This window comes from Centropristis striata, chromosome 11 (assembly GCF_030273125.1).
Source record: "Centropristis striata isolate RG_2023a ecotype Rhode Island chromosome 11, C.striata_1.0, whole genome shotgun sequence".
Lineage (NCBI taxonomy): Eukaryota > Metazoa > Chordata > Actinopteri > Perciformes > Serranidae > Centropristis > Centropristis striata.
The window spans coordinates 29050761-29067548 of record NC_081527.1 but is presented as its reverse complement, the minus strand read 5'-3'; the positions used below and the strand labels follow the sequence as shown (position 1 = coordinate 29067548).

The 16788-nt window shown below is 39.1% G+C and overlaps 1 protein-coding gene across 3 annotated transcripts in view; it reads right to left on the bottom strand.

Moving 5' to 3' along the window:
• Positions 1-16788, bottom strand: part of LOC131979811 (partitioning defective 3 homolog) — a 293005-nt gene that overhangs the window by 87453 nt on the left and 188764 nt on the right. For all 3 annotated transcript variants that reach the window (XR_009395141.1, XM_059343852.1, XM_059343853.1), the window contains 4 exons: positions 12073-12259; positions 9995-10146; positions 8800-8844; positions 619-849 (listed from right to left, as the gene is read on the bottom strand). Coding sequence is in view for 2 of the 3 variants with exons in the window: in XM_059343852.1 (XP_059199835.1) it covers positions 619-849; positions 8800-8844; positions 9995-10146; positions 12073-12259 (615 nt within the window). In the remaining variant the exon portion in view is untranslated. The remainder of the gene's footprint in view (positions 1-618; positions 850-8799; positions 8845-9994; positions 10147-12072; positions 12260-16788) is intronic.

Below are 16788 nucleotides of genomic sequence, written 5' to 3'. Positions count from 1 at the left end.
TTCAAATAATCACAATAAATGAAGTCTTAGAAAGATAAAAACAGATGCAGCGACTTTGTTGTTTGGTGTTCTAATGCAATGACTCTGGAAGAAGGCAGCTTAATGTTCGCGATGAGACGCTAGTTGCTGGCAGAAGTTTACAGTTTTTCCTAACTTGTCCTCTATAAGATGCCTCATATTGAGTGTGCTTTTGACATTATATGCAATAGACCATTACCTCTTGAGTCAGCGGTATGCCATTGCCACAAGCAGTGATACAGTCAGCTTCCAGACACTGAGCATTAGTCACTCACATGCATGGATACAGTACAGAAGCCACATCCAAGTTTTAGTGGCTGACATGTTATCAGCATATCAATCATTGTTATTGGATACCATTGTTGTGTTAGTATCATCTCAATAACCCATAATGCACAAAAGTACAATTGTTCAGTTTGACAGTTCATGTTCCAGAAGTTACAGGCTGACTGAGGTTGAAGTTCTCTGCTGAAGGACACTGACAGGACTCCCAACCGCTGATGGATAGGTACCAATTGTGGGAACAAAACCTGTGATTTTTCAGAAAAAGAGACGTATACGAATAATTGTTGGCCGATACGCAAATGGTGGATATCTTACATGTCTCCATGCCCTCGTCGTCGTCTTCAGTTGCAGCCGGGCGGTCGTAGGATTTGTCGATGGCTGCTCTGAAGCTCTCGTTGCAGCCCCGCCCCCTGATGATGCGAGGGCGCGGCCTGTGGAAGGGGAGGTCCCCGTTGAGGGTTACCTCGGCAACAGCCGTCTGGAGGCTCTCCAGAGAGCTGGACTTCTTTAAGCCTAGTGAGGGTCCCACATCCTTAGTGGAAGAACCTGATGGGACGATACAGAGGTGTGTACTGAAGGAGAAGAAACAAAAAAAAGACCAAACCTACAGAGTCTGCTGGCCATTTTAAAGACCCCATCAATACCTTATGTTAACTCTACATACTATAGTATCTAGTGAAAAACTTTAGTCCATTTCTATAGCTTAATAACTTCAAACAGCTGAGAATGGAGGCAAATCCAATTTTATTTTTAGAATTTTTTTTCATTAGTTCAGCAACAATGCTGTAAAAATAGCTAACTTTTTAAGTAATTAATCTGCTTTTAATTATAGTGAAAGGTTGTCCTAATCTCCTAATCAACTGTAACTGTAACTATATATATATATATATATATATATATATATATATATATATATATATATATATATATTAGCAGTTTTCCAAAATCCTACAAACTCGATTCACTTTTGCTCTTTCCACCATGACTTTATTCTATTTTTACACAACCTTCAACACTTCTTAATGACATCTGTTAGTGTAATAATAAAAACAATCTTTGGCCACAATCAATATGTACATTGACCTTGGCTGTGTTCTAATATTCTGAAGGATAGAGGATGATGTAGTGCAGGAGAAGCAACATTATCATAAGAGTTATGTTACAGTATGATGATGTAAGTGGATGGATTGAGAGGATGAGAAAGACTGACTAAGCAATATGACACATATTTCACAACAAGCCACTTCCTGCCAGTCCTAAATGACCAGCGACTACAGCTGTCCAAGTATGACCTCAGAGTCTTCACTGCTGAGTAGTTTTTAGTGCTTTTTTATTTTTGTGGTGGATTCTGGGATTTGCTCCAGCCAACCTCACAATGACCCTCAAGGTGAACGTCCACTGAAACTGCCTTCAGCATGCACAGTAAGTGTGATGGAAACAACACAGGAGTGGGAAATAAACCACATCGTTCTCCAGCTGCTTTCTCTAGCTTTCTTTTTGAAACCCAATTTTAGTTTTAAATTGCGTAACAGATTTATAGCAAACTACAACAGAATTGAAACACTGGCACCATTCTGCAGACATGTGACATAACCCTCTGAACCCCACCACAGGGACTGAAACCTTTGTTTTCTTTAAGGAATTGCTAAAAATGCAGTTTATTGTAGACAGAAACTGAAAACAACGATGATTAATTTTCCACAAAGTAACCGAAACGAAGCTTAAAACTCTCAAAAATCAGTGCCAATTAAAGCGTCACAAACAAAAACCTGTTTGCACTAACCAGATACTGTTAAAAACGTGAAATTCTCCTCCTCAGCGACACTGTGAAGCCATGATTGACAACTGACAAATATTCAGTAAAGATTTGTTTACTCAGAGCAGAGAGGAGAGGACAGAAGAGGCTGTGAGTCGAGGTTGTAAAAATGCAAATATTTCAATGTATATAAATATATATATTTAAAATTCACAATATTCATAACAAGTGTGGGCACTTGGAAAAGTGTTGTATATATAAATTAGATTTTATACCAATAAAAATATATACCAATTTTTTTTATAGTGTATCAGAGAAATTCAACTTGCAATTTTTTTTTTTAATGATGTTCCAACTTCCATCCTCTGATTCCACAGAGGTGCAGGACTTGCATTGCAGTAAAATGCAAGGCCATAGTGAGTAAAATGTAAAAAGAGCAACCTGAAACAGCTTGTTGTTGTTCAGAGGGTTAAGTTACTGTTTCTACATGCAGTATAATGCAGAGGAAGTAGATGCCCCATTGCTATTATACAAAGGAATCTGGCAAAAGTAGACTGGATGCTTAGAATAATAATGACAAAAATGTGGCAGAACCAATGTCAGCCTCACATTAAACCTAAACAACCATATAAACCAGCTCTGTATCAGTACTGACACCCTGATCCTTGTGTTCCTGCTTTTTCAGCGGTGGATCGTCTCTGTTCAGTGAGCAAAGAAGAAACACCTGGTGTACCTCAACACGCCGAGCCTCAGAGGACCAATAAGCGACCTCGATACTGTTTGTTTCACCAAGATGCAAGCTGATCGATTGTGTGTATTTGTGTGTGTTTATGTGTGCAACATTCCTCCCGACTGACGACAAATTTCATTACAAGACGTGGCTCCGACTGAAAATAACCATCAGCAAAATAGGAGAAACATGACAGTTTAATTAAACTAAGACTATTTGTACAGTGGTGCGGGCATAATTTTTATTCCCATATGGCACCTCTCACAGGCAGAGAGTGTGTACGGTGGCAAATAAATGGAGGGAGATAAGGTGAGGAGGTATGAAGGTAAATGGAAGAGTCCTAATCTCCTGGGTGGTGTCACTTCAGAGCTTCTGTTGCAGAAGGCTGCAAAATACACAAGGCCTGACAGATTAACATGTGGTGCTGTGAGGGAGGAGAGTGGATGAAAGAAGAAAGGAAAGAGGAAAATAAATGTTAAAACAGAGAGATTTACTCTTGTTTCAGTAACTGAGAAAATTAAACTATACATTTGTGATCCAATTTTATAGATTTGCATCTTCAGTAGGGACAAAGGGACATATTTTAGTCATATTATGTTTAGTTTATCGGCTGTTTTCTTGAGAATTCGATTATTATTCTAAGCATAATGTTCTTCTTGAAACAAAGTCAAATGTCCATACAATCAATTACGGTAAAATATATTTAAATTTATTCAAATGACCTGCCAGTGTTGTAGGATAATCTCAAATAGAAAGTCTGGAAAACAAGCAAAAAAATTGCCAATCGTCTTGTTTACAGTGAGACTGACCAAAAAAAGAATAAAGAGAGAGAGAGAGAGAGAATAAGAAACAGTGAATAAATGCAGAGTGAACAAGCGAGTGGGTTGGAGTCCTCCCATTCATTCTCATCAGCCTGTCCTGTTCCCTTAACGTCTCACTGAGAGCCGGCTGATAGGCTTTTCACGCTGCACACCCACTTTATTTAAAGGCTTTGCCCGGCGCCATTCACTACAGTCACACTTCAGTGGCAGTCTCAAAAAAAAAGGATCATTTACACTGTGTTGGAGATCTGGCAAATGGCATTTAGTCACAAACATGAAAAACTTGTTTTCCTTTTGAAAGAAATAATCTGGTGGTAAGGTTTTGGTGAGACATAGGATTTAGGACCTTCAGAATAAAATACTTTAAAGAAGGAAAGTCTGCTCATCTTTTTCTGACGTAAATAATCAGCTCTGTGAACGCAGCTCACACACAGTGTCTGACAGGAATTTAAAAAGACAGCGAAATGGATTATTTCAAATCTGGCAACCAGTCAGTCAGTTTGGAGTAATCTGTGTCAGCGTGTTTGGACAGAGTGGCACTCCTACTCGTATGCAGATAAACATGATCCTACCAAGTTAAGCACTGACAGGCTTACAATCACAAATACAGAGCAGCCGTGTTGCAGCTGAAACACAGAGAGGTCAGATCAGTGTTGACAACAGCAGACGCAGCTGGAACTGGCAACGGGCGGGTTATTGATTCAGTCTGCATAAAGAAAATCACCTATTGTTTGATTTCACTGCTTCTGTCATCTCTGTAAAGTTCACTGACTGATGAGAATGGATGCTACAGAAGCCTTTTTATTATGGTCATTTTAATTTGTTAGAACTTAAATGTTTGGCAAATATTAGTTAAATTGAATTCATGTAATCAGAAAATTATAATGTATATATTGTATGAATTCAAAGAACAAACAAGTCCTTAAATTTGTATTTATTACTTTTTTAATGATCCCTGATTGAAGGTTAATGTCATGTGTCACTACAACTTTGAAATGTTGCATTAAAGAAAATGTGAACGTTTCTATTAACTGGTTTAGATCGAATAAACAAAGCTGCAGAAACGTACTTTGGTCAGAAGATGACAGTGCAATGTATTGCTGTAGTCAGTTAACAGTAGAAGAAGAAGAAATTGCGCAAAATAGAAAAAAAAATAAAAATTGTTTGCTAATTGGACAACTTTGACCACACACGAGAAAAAATGAGGAGAAGTCTTCAGGAATTTGATGTAATTAGGTAATTTTTCCTTCATGTCAGCTCGCCTTGATGTGTGTTCACTAGGCCAGAACTTATTCAGAAAAAGCATTTCCATCTACCTTTTAGCACATAAACTATTTTTCTGAAAAACAAAAAACACCTCAAGCGAGCTTAAAAACTTTTATGCGCATTTTCAAAAGTTTTATAAAACTTTGGTGTTTTCATCGAGCTTTTCTCATGCAAATCATCAAAATGCCGAAGGATTAAGTTATAGTGACAGTTTCAGGGCCACTCCCCACTGATGGAGCTACACTAATCCACAACAAGATAAGACTGTATCTGGTTTCAGGAGTAGCAAATATTGAACTGCTGTTAACTGTGGACCTAATTTCACAGAATTATTTTAAATGGAGTGTAACGTGAACTTTAGGAAGGATCACTAGCAGGACACTTTCTCACAGGGATTTATGATGAATTATTTTTTTACAAAGTCTTCATGCTGCCAACAGTCCTGCATTGTCCTCCGTCACTGAAGTGTCCTCGTCCAACATGTGGTGGGGGCCTGTGTCAATAAATCTCTCAGCCAATCACAGCGCAGAAGACGAGGGTTGCTATATCCTATCTCTCAGAGCTGTCACAGTCTTTGGTTTCAGCGGGACGGTTGTGTTTTGGCTTTAGGAAATGGACCATGGATCATTTATACTTACTGGGGAGGAGGGCTTTTTTAAAATGTTGGTAAAGTGACACCAGGGGCCCACAAAGTGAAAATAAACCGCCTGACACTTAAAAAAACAAGCAGAAATCTATTAGCCCACAGCATTAGGGGACTGAGTGGGTATTCAATTCTAAACTGGAAAAATTACTTATCTTCCTATAATGTCCACTAAATCTGTCAGTGTAATGAGATAATTTCAATATAAAAGCAGATCACTTGGAGCCAGACTAAACAATGGTGTTTAATTAAAGAACATCCTATGATTTGCAGAAACAAGAGCTCACATCACACTTTCTGATTGGACAGCAGTAAAAAACACCAAAGTGATAATAAAAATAGTTTCTGCTCAACTGTCACATGGAAGGGAAGTTTTATAAATGGGATATTAAGTGTCACTACCGGTCAGTATAACTGTTCAGTCAGTCAGTTTGCACCTCTTAACAGCCTGTCAACTCAACAGATTATTACAAATTATGCAAAAATGCTCATATGAATAATTTCTGGAACTAAGATAAATTTAATTCTGGATTATGCTCACAAACTTCCTTTTTTTCTTCAGGATGAATTTTAGGATTCAATACATACTGCTTACTTTTCCTAGTTATTGTCAGTGTTAGAATGTAACTTAGTACGTTTACTCAAGTGCTGCACTTAAATACAATTTCGAGGTACTCATACTTTAACTAGTAGTAGTAGTAGTCGTAGTATTTCCTTTTTTATGTAACTTTATACTTCTTTTATTTTTCATTTTAGGAGCAAATATTGTACTTTTTACTCCACTACATTTAGCTGACAGCTTAAGTTACTTTTCATTCAACATTTAACATGAAAAAATGCAAAATGATTACACATGTTTATGACTTAAACCACATGTCAGTATAATAAGTAGTAAAAATGATCCCTACCTTGACAACAGCAAAATGTTTTTTATAAAAACGCATCAATAATAATAAAAAACAACTATATTTAGAATATATAAAACAATCTGAGTGGGTCCATTCTGCATAATGAGTTCTTTTACTTTTGATGCTTTAAGTATTTTTGATACTTTTGTTACTTCAGTAAGTTTTGAATGCAGGACTTTAACTTTTCTACAGTGTGGTATTAGTAGTTTTACTTAAGTAAGGGATCTGAATATTACTTCCACCACTGGTTATTGTCACATCATGCGATCATACATCTGACTCTTCTGTTGCCACTATTTGAAAGATAAACCTTATAAAAGATGCAACACACAAGCTCATCCTTTCCAACTCATGATATCAGAACATAGTAGTCGGAAGCAACCTCCTCTGCTCTCATGGCTACCCACATACTGTTACAGGATTTCAACTACTAATCAAAATATTCAGCTGTGCTTTTATATAAGACCTCCTCCTCTCGCCCCACTGGGTCCCTGTTTCTTTCCTCACACTTTATTATTGAGTGAGAGTCCACAGCCGTACCTACGAGTCACCAGGACGGCTTCCACCTTACACTCTCAACCTCTCATCTCTGCCTCTCTCCTTTTTTTACACGTCTTCCTTCAGCGCGATCCGTCCTTTTGTCCGAGCCGCTGATATCAGAGGCAGGCCTTCTATTCAGTCGAGGCGACAGTGAAAATACACAAGACTTGACAATGACAGATGACTCGCTGTCAGCTCACTGCCTTAACCAAGGACAGAGTGCTTTTTCTGCCGTCCCTCTCCACGCACACAGACACACACATGTACTCTCCTTACACACACACACACGCAAAACAATTAGTGCTAGAGCCGCATCTGAGGCAAAAGGGAGAAAATCAAATCTGTAGTCACCCGACTGCTTTCACAGCCATGTTCAGCAGCGACCTCAAACTGTGGCGAGGACTGTGAGTCTTCACTCTGCAGTCTGACAAATTTGTCTTGTCAAGAGTGAGCGAAACACCAAACACAGAACACTACACAACTGCAGGAAGAGTCACGCAGTGTGGATAAACCCTCTGGAACATAATCGGCAAGTTAGCCACTGAATTTGTGTTTGTAGATCAATATGTGCAATTTAATGTCTGTCATTGTTGTTCCTGTTCAATTTGTGTCAAGTCCTGCACCAGTTATTAATCGATCGGTTCTGCAAAGCCACAGAGACACGTTGCAGTTCATTTTTAGAAAACCTTCATCTTACCCTGGCTCACCTCAGCAGCTACAAGTGTTCCCCAAAAGTTTTATAATGTGTCATGAAATAAATACACAACAAACCTGTTTATATCCTATAATTCAAAGAGTATATGAAGAAAAGAATGACTGCAAAGGTGGATCTGAGATGATATAAAGGAGATGGGACTGAGGGGTTTAAGTTGGTTTTGACCAAGTGAACACAAAAACTGAACTTAAGTATAAAAGTTTAAAAGGATAGCTTTTCTAAATCTCTATATAAAAGTTGGATTTCATGAAACTGTGTGCATGTTTGATTAGTTAGAATACAGCTGAAGGCAAAGTAATCAAAATTGAAAAAAGGAGGAATTTTTTGCAGACTTTCTCAATCTTTGTCAGAGCTGCATCTGCACATTATCAGATAGTCTGCATATAGGTCTGTATTGAAGACACAGTTTTATAGTTTCTCCTGTTTTCATTTGTTCGTTGAAGCTATTCGCCGTTATACTTTCTCTACACTTACCTGTTGTCTTGGTAAAACCAGCATCAATTTAATTTTAACAACATATTTGTTCCTTACTCTACTCTGCAGCAGAGATTCTGTTTAAAACATTAACTACTGTTCTCTTGCACTCATTAATTCCAATTGGTGCTAATTTGGTAGTAAATCAACACTGAGTTACTACCAATGAAACTCAACACTTCCTGCAAAGGTTTTTCAAATTAGAAAGCCTTTCAGCACCTCAGAAACCTGCATAATCTTGTTCTTTTCCTAGTATGCTTTTAATTTGAAACATCTGCAGGCTGCAAGTGCTTCACATCACATAGAAGGAAAGAAAAGCAGAAACAATTGAAAAAAGTGGTTCAAGTGGATCAAAGTGGTGAGTTTGGCTTTGTTGCTGCACTGATTTTACATTATACAGAATTTGCATTGAGAGCCATGATAGTACAGGTCATTTAATTCATTTGCTTGATGAATTGCATTGTATAAGTTAAAAAAAAAAGTACTTTATGGATGAATCAGATCTCCTGGGCGGCTTTTAATTCAACATTTAAGTCAAAACAACTTATCCCCTCAGTCCCAGGCCTTAGATATGCACCTTGAGAAGAAGTGATGGTGGCGGAGGTGAGTATCCCGCTCTACCTTACAGTGCAACAGTCCTTACCTGTGTTGGTCTCAGGACGAGGGGTGAGGTTAATCTCGTCGGCTACTGTTAAAGGAACGGGAAGGAAAGAGGGGAGGGGTACAAACATTTGGGGTTTCAGTTAGTGCAAATGACATTCCACATGCAACATCCAGGTAGCGCTGCAAACATCACAAACTGCCTCATCTCAATTAGGATCGGACGCCATGCGAGACAAGGAGGTGGAGGTGGGGGGGAGGCGGGTGGGAAATGAAAAGAGGGTTTGAGGATAGCAATCAGACTTGTTGTGATATCAACACGGCACAGAGCGGCAATCTGGTCGGGAAGATTAGATATGATTATAGAGAGTGCGAGCGGAGAGACTGTTGCAGCCAAAGCAATCAGCGACTGTTCGAAGCCATTTCAAGGTGAATCAACACAGTGAAGTTCTTGACTTTGCCGAGAGATGCAGAGTCTGTTTCCATACAGAGGCAAGAGGGTGGAATTCATTTAAATATAAGGAAAGTGTTTGAGACATCGGGGCGTGCAGAGATATGTGCTCAATGTTACATGTCATCAGATCTTATAAAGAGTTTGAAGTAGCAGAGGTGCTCTGAGATTACCAAACCACTCTATAGAAACTCATATTCTAAGTTTATTGGAGGAAATAAAAGGGAATGTTACCGCTCAATTTGGAAGTTTTGTGATACTGGGATTAATACTTGTAAATCCCCCAGAAAATACTTTAATCCATATCATATTCTAAGCCCCAACAATATGTGGTTGAGGAGAAATTATATCTTAAAAATTAGAGAATTGGGATGTGAAAGAAATATGACACCGAGGGCTAACTTACAGTCTAAGGATGGGCAGAATCACCTTAAGGATATAATATCTGAACCTCCTAGATCTAATGTTGATATGCCATGTTCAAATTATGTGACTGAAAGCAGGAAGTTTTCACATTCTACCTTTTAACCAATATCCTAAATTATGGAAGGCATGTGCACTGTAAAACCCAATGTTGCTTGTTTGTTATCATAACTCATTTTCCCTTTTCAATACAGCAAAGATTTGTGCAAAAAGTAATTTTAACTTAAGTCAAATAGCAAGATTCATTTGCGTAAACTCCATTGTCTTTGTTGTCTTGACAAAGAATTCTTTTGCAGCAAGGTCACTCAAATATTTAAGTTGAAACAACAAGTTGGATTTACAGTGTGGATTTTCAAAGTCGTACCTAGATCCATGCTCTTGGACTTGCGTGTCTTGATGATCTCGAGTTGAGATGCGTCTCCAAACTGCTTGGTGCGTTTCTCTGACATGCTCTGGCGCCCGAAGCCTTCCCTTTGGAAAGAGACGTCTGGATTCTTTTCATCTGGGTTCAGCGAGCTGGATGGAGGGTGTGAAAGCAGAGATAAGATAAGATTGACTTTATTGATCCCATACAGTGAAAAGTGTCTAATAGCACCAAAGGGAAGACAAGAACATTTCTAGCATTTTCTATATAAAATATGGAGACTTAGAAAAAAAGCTACAGGATGAAGAGAAAGAACAAAAAGAAAAGGCAGACGTGACAGGAGGGTTATAAGTGAAAAGGTTCATAAAAGTTCAAAGACCCTCTCTTCTTTGAACTCACACGGTTCAAAGAAGGACAAAAGGGGGTGAACAAGACATGGAGGGAAATCTAGGAAAGAGTTAGGAGAGAAAATGTGTAAAAACAAGAAAAGGAAGGGTTGAGGCAATAAGAGATGGAGGCGAGGAAGAACAAGTTGAAGGAGGAAAGAAAAGGAAGAGCTGAGTGCTCAGAGGATGGAAAGAGAAAGAGAACCTCAGACATAAGGAAGTAAATGGGTGGCAGAGAAATAATGAGAGGAAGTGGAAGAAAAAGATGAAAGTGAGAACAACAAAGAGAAGCATGAAAAAGCAAAAACAAAAAAAATGTATTAGAGAGAAAGACAAGGCAGTGTGGGACAGATGAGAACAAGAGATAACACAGGAAGAGAGTTTAAAACAGAAGTGGAACACAATAAGATATGGCAGAGAAAGAGAGGGGAAGAAAAGAATGATGAAATTAAAATGAGATTGTGGAAACAGAAAGGGCCCAAACATAAAGACTTCAGCTTTCACTGTTTTGTGATCGATTTTCGACTAAAAGGTAAATTTACACTCCTGGCCACAAGTTTGGAAGCAACTTAAATTTTCTGTTCACAATGGCTTTCTTAAAAACCAGTCTGGATTCTTTGGATTTTTGGATGTGTTTACTGCATGATCAGACTTTACCTTTATTGAATAGAACCATTTTCCTCAATTGACCTTTAGGTATACATTGATGTTACCAGACCATTGCTGAATAAATGTTACCAAAAGAAAAGAAGGGCTTAGTTTAAGGGTTGAGACGATTTGGAAGAGTCACAACTTCAGTGTAAAAGTAAAAAACAAATCACAGTTTGCATTTCTCACTTTAGCTCTTTGGCTTTTGAGAGTTTGGATACAAAAATCCCAATAATTCTCAACTGTGTTCATATCTCTGACAAAAGAAACAAGAGTACAGATTTATACATTAAGGAAAGAAGGATACACAAAGTCTAAGCAATAAAACCACGAACATGTGATAATAATACTAAACATGTGTTCTAATAAGCGACTATGTAATAATTATGATTATTTTGTTGCAAAGTATAGCAATGATGATCTTTTTTGTACAAATTTGATCTTGCTTCCAAACTTTTGGCCTGCAGTGTCTGTAAAAGCATAAAACATATTTATCGCATTAAATGACAAATGTTTAGTTACAGCTCTATACTGTGCATTTATTTGTTGAATCTCCGGACATTGACATGTAAACACACAGTGAAAAACACAAGAGGCTCCCAGCAGCAGCGTGTCAGAGGGTCCTTCACATCAGACTGAGGGGCCGGAGCAGAGGAGGGCTGCGCGCGCGCACACACACACACACACACACACACACACACACACACACACACACACACACACACACACACACACACACACACACACACACACACACACACACACACACACACACACACACACACACACACACACACACACACACACACGCCGACAGCACAGGAGACACAGTGACCTTGTTGAAATAGAAGCAAATCTATTTGCTATGCAGGAAATTCTAGACTTTTCTTCAGTTTAACTGGAGGTGAAAGCAAGGTGAGCGCTAAGGAACAAGTCAAATGAGCTGCAGTTCAAACAGCAATGTCACACTGACCTTATAACACTAACAACTCTTAAATTCAAAGTGTTAAGACTCAGAGTAGAAGAAATGAAAGTGTGGCCCACCTGTCAGGCTGAGCGGGCAGCTCTTTGGCCCACGGCGGCGTCATGTCGGCAGTGAAGCCCACGTCGTCGTGGGAGCTGGAGGATGACTGGTCGGAGAGGTGGGGTGGGAGGAGGGGCGGCCGGTCGTCCTCGATGATCACAGTGTCGTCCTGCGGCATGTTGACGGTCGGAGAGAGTTGATAGTTTCCTGGAAAAGATGGTCATTGTTGTTATTCCTCTAATCGTCTCATCTATTCATAGACGGTCAAATGTGTTTTCTTGGTCTTCTACTACTCTGAAAGGTGTCATGTACACTCTGAAATGGGTGACAAGTTTTCTTGTTCATCCATCAAAATCAAAGAGCAATGGGTGTGTTTGTTTCTGCTGTCATACTCGTGACAAAAACAACAATACAGTATAGATTCAACTGACCAGAACAGACTCAGGGTGTTATCTTCTAAATAAGAGATGAAGCTTCACTTTCTCTCTATTGATAAAACTCCCTCTCTTGCTCTTCCTACAACACTGGCATTACTGTGTCCACATACACTGAAAACCAATATTATAACAGACATGAACAGCATGTATGGGCTGAAATATGTGCCACCAGATACTGAATTTATTTATATTTGAATTTGAATAGCTTAACTTGAATAATTGCATTAAAAAACTGAATTTGAATCGCATAATTTGAATTTGTATATTTCAGTTTGAATCATTGCATTGAAAAACTGAATCTGAATTGTAATTTGAAATTGAATTTATTAGTTTGGAACTGAACATTCAATTCTCAAAAATTCAAATTCAGTCCGCAAAATTCAATTTCAATTTTCTGTGACGAACATCCGGGTAGTTGAGGCAGAGCGACTGAGAGCAGAAAACGGAGGTGCTGATTGGCCGAAGAGGTGTTCTGTGTATCTGTGCTCGATTGCTCTGCCTCAACTAATACAAATTCAAATTATGTCATTCAAATTCAGTTTTTTAATGCAATTATTCAAATTAAGCAATTCAAATTCAAATATAAATATTAAAATTCAGTTTATGGTGGCACATATTTCAGCCCATAAGCATGTTTCTGTTTGTATACAGTCTTCGTTTAAGTGCTTGCAAATGAAAAAAAATGTAAGTAGGCTTCATCTTCACTGGCAATGAACCTAATAGAAAAATAAACTTCCCTGTCAAACATCTGTGCATCTTATGCTTAAAGTAATAGTATGACATTTTGGAAGAAGACAGATATAGTCGTGTCTGTAAAGTCACCAGAAAGCATGGTAGCACTGGGGCACAGCTGGCCTTGTTCTTCCCATTGTTCAATTTGTGATTTTTTTAGAGAGAGTTACATTGTAGTGCAACAAAAAACTGTTTATCCACCTGCCCAGCACTTCTGTGTTCTGGTTGCCAGGCAACTTGCTGGTGACTGTCTCCAAGGACAGCATTGGTTCTGGCTGCTGTTTTGCTCAGAAATAGTTAAAGCACAGACCACCTTATAAAAGCATAAACTATTGTTTTATTTCTGTTTGTGGACAATTTAAACAAGCAAGATACAACATGGTCATCTGTAAGTTGTATGCAACATGAAACGTGCAGATGGAAGTGTTATATTTTATACTGGTAGATGTATTTTTATGTAGACAATGATTATCTGCCTCCAATCTTAATGCTAAACTAAGCTAATCACGCCCCAGCACCAGCGTTGTATTTAATGCACAGGTGTGAGAGTGGTATCAAACATTTCACTGTACTCTCGGCAGGAAAACAGTCCATTTCCCACTTAACCATGCACCACTGTGCATATAACAATGTTACCGAGTGATTATTTCCAACATTCAACAGTATCTATGAGGCACTTTCTCATCCCTTCAGCATTCAGTGTTGACGTATACAATAAATATGGATGAATAAAAAATAAATGATGAATCACTCCACAGCTGCTGATTACTCTGCACAAAGACCACAATCACGGTCAAATGACGCAAGCTGTGCATCTGCATATGCATTAATTATGAGTTGCAGCACAAGTCACAGTGACACACCAACCAACCGTCTGTGCTGCTGATTCACAACTAAAGAAATGTGCTTAGAAATACTTATTTTTATTTGGAGGAAGCGAGACATCTACCTCACCTGTAAATGCAAGAGTGAATGATTAGCAGTTTGATTTGATTAAAAGGATCGTTGTAATAGGGAAAAAACAAAGTAATATTTATTTATTTTAGCTCCTGGAAGGATAGTAGAAAAGTAGTTTCATCGACATTAAAAAAAAAAGTAATCCAAAAGTTGGTCAGTTCCCCCGCTCTTTGCACAACACCCCTAGAAATGAATTTATTAGTGACAAGAGGCGACTGCTGCATCAAGCGTGAGACAGCAGGAATCGTTTAACGGGCCAACTACAGGAAAACAAGTTTATTAAAGTAGAAGGGGCAACTTTTTCAACCACAAAACATATTTTGAAGTTTAAAAAGCAGAGTGAAACTGCTCCTGGCTAATCAGCTTATACCAAGTGGAGTTTGGCAGCAGGCACAATGGTGTTCCTATGTCAAAACACTATGATTAATTCAAGCTGTGCCCTCACAAATAAAGATAAAAAACTTCCCTGTGCTGAGGCGAAAAATAAAATAGTCCCCTTTCTCTGCCTCTGAAAAGCGAGGCTTAAAAAGTCCCATTGATATGCAGCGCATGACTTTGTCTTTAATCTGTATTTTGAAATTGGGAGCGGGGGGGGGGGGCTTCGCTGCATCAAAAGAAGGGCAGCTTCAATGCGTCATAAAAGCCTTGTGTACCAAGCTCAGGGAGACATTTGTTTGTCTTTAGAAAGCGTTTGGGCTCTAAAGACGGAGACCTGGAGGTCTGAGCCAGGCCTGCTGTTTGTTTCTCATAACCGAGCACCGAGGGGATCAATGTGCCACTGGGTGCTGCAGCTTCCAGCCGCCGTGGGTGAATGACCTGATGTAAATGGAGCTGAATGGAGAAAGAAAGGGGGACTGGGTGATGTGAGAGTGTGTGTGTGTGTGTGTGTAAAGGCAGTTTAAAAAGTCATCTGTCACTGTTCTTTGTTATTTTCTTTGAATAAGAAGAAGTTACAAAGTGACCTTTTATTCAAATTAACCCGTTAATCCACTGTGTACTTCCTTAACCCTGTTTTGGAGAAATACTACAATAAAGGTGGCTTGTGCTACACGGCTCGCCTCACAGCAAGAGGGTCGCAGGTTCGAATCCGGTTTATGCTCTACTGTGTGGAGTTTGCACATTCTCCCCGTGTCAGCGTGGGTTCTCTCCAGGTACTCCGGCTTTCTCCCACAGCCCAAAAACATGCAGCTGAGGTTGAACTGGTGACTCAAAATGGTCCGTAGGTGTGTATGAGAGCCTGAATGGTTGTCTGTCTGCCCTGTGATAATCTGGTGATCTGTCCAGGGTGTACCCGCCTCTCGCCCAATGTCAGCTGGGATCGGCTCCAGCCCCCCCCAAGTGCGGATAAGAGGTTACGGATAATGAATGAATGAATGTGCCTTGTGCCGCCAAGTGGGTTTTTTTCCCTGTGTGTTTCTGAATGCAACACCAAACTCCTATTATGTTATTAAAATGATAAAATAATCTAATTGATATCTAGTTTGCTAGAAATTAACTTTTAAATTAGAAAGTGTTCTTGTTTGCACTCCTATTGTTTTAACAAAATTAAAATGAATGAAAAAATAATGAAATGCTAGTTTTTTCTTGGTTTCTCAGTTTGTTTTTGTTTTTCACAGTTTGCATAATTAATTAAACACATTAATGATATTTTAAGATATAAGCCTTGAGTTGCAGCTGAAAGTTTTTTCAAGATTAATACACTGTTGGAGAGACAAGCTGCTTTAAAAAGTCGGGAGATATCAGTTTTTAGGCTTATGGCAATGGAAGGTGCCTATATTATAATTACTGAGAGTACTTCGTCTTGAAGGCAACAACAAAGGCTTGAAAATAGAAAGTCTCAGCAGTCTGTTAAAGTTCTACATAGTGGTACTGTCCACCAGTGTTGGTGCTTCTTAACTCAATACATTGCTGATAATAAAAAAAAAAAAAGTAATGAAATTATATTCATAAAAAAGTGTACGTGAGTCAGAAACAAACATCTAAAAATGCATCTGCATGTTTGTAAATTTGCAGTTATCCACTCACTCATACAATAAATACACACAAGTGTACTGGATGCATCTGCAGACTGTGAATGCATGCCCTTAACACAGCCAGACGCTCACTGCACAACTGAACTGTTACATTGGTTCAGTGTGTGTGTGTGTGTGTGTGTGTGTGTGTGTGTGCTCCTTCAGCCCTCCTCCTGCTGCGAGTGTTTGTTATTCTCTGAGAATTTGGGAGTCCGAGTGAGTCCTCTAACACAGCATGGCCACTTCTCCCTCTCAGACCACACACACCTTTTTACACACACAAAAAAAACATCCGCACACACACGTGCATTCACAGAACCACTTAATCCCATTTCCCTAAGCAGTCCAATGCGCGACACTGAGAATCCCATCAATGTCACAGTTTGAATCACTGCAGTACAATCAACTGGCAGCTACTGAGTTGAAAGCCAATGAATCTGTCAACTCACTAGCCTAGTGAAAGGAGTAAAAAAGCCTCTTTGTTTTAGTGCCAGCACCCAAGGGCAGCCATCCGCCAGCAACAATAGCACTGCCATGTGGACGGAGCGCACACCCATCACCTGAGAATCAAACCAAAAAACACACATTATCTTTTTCC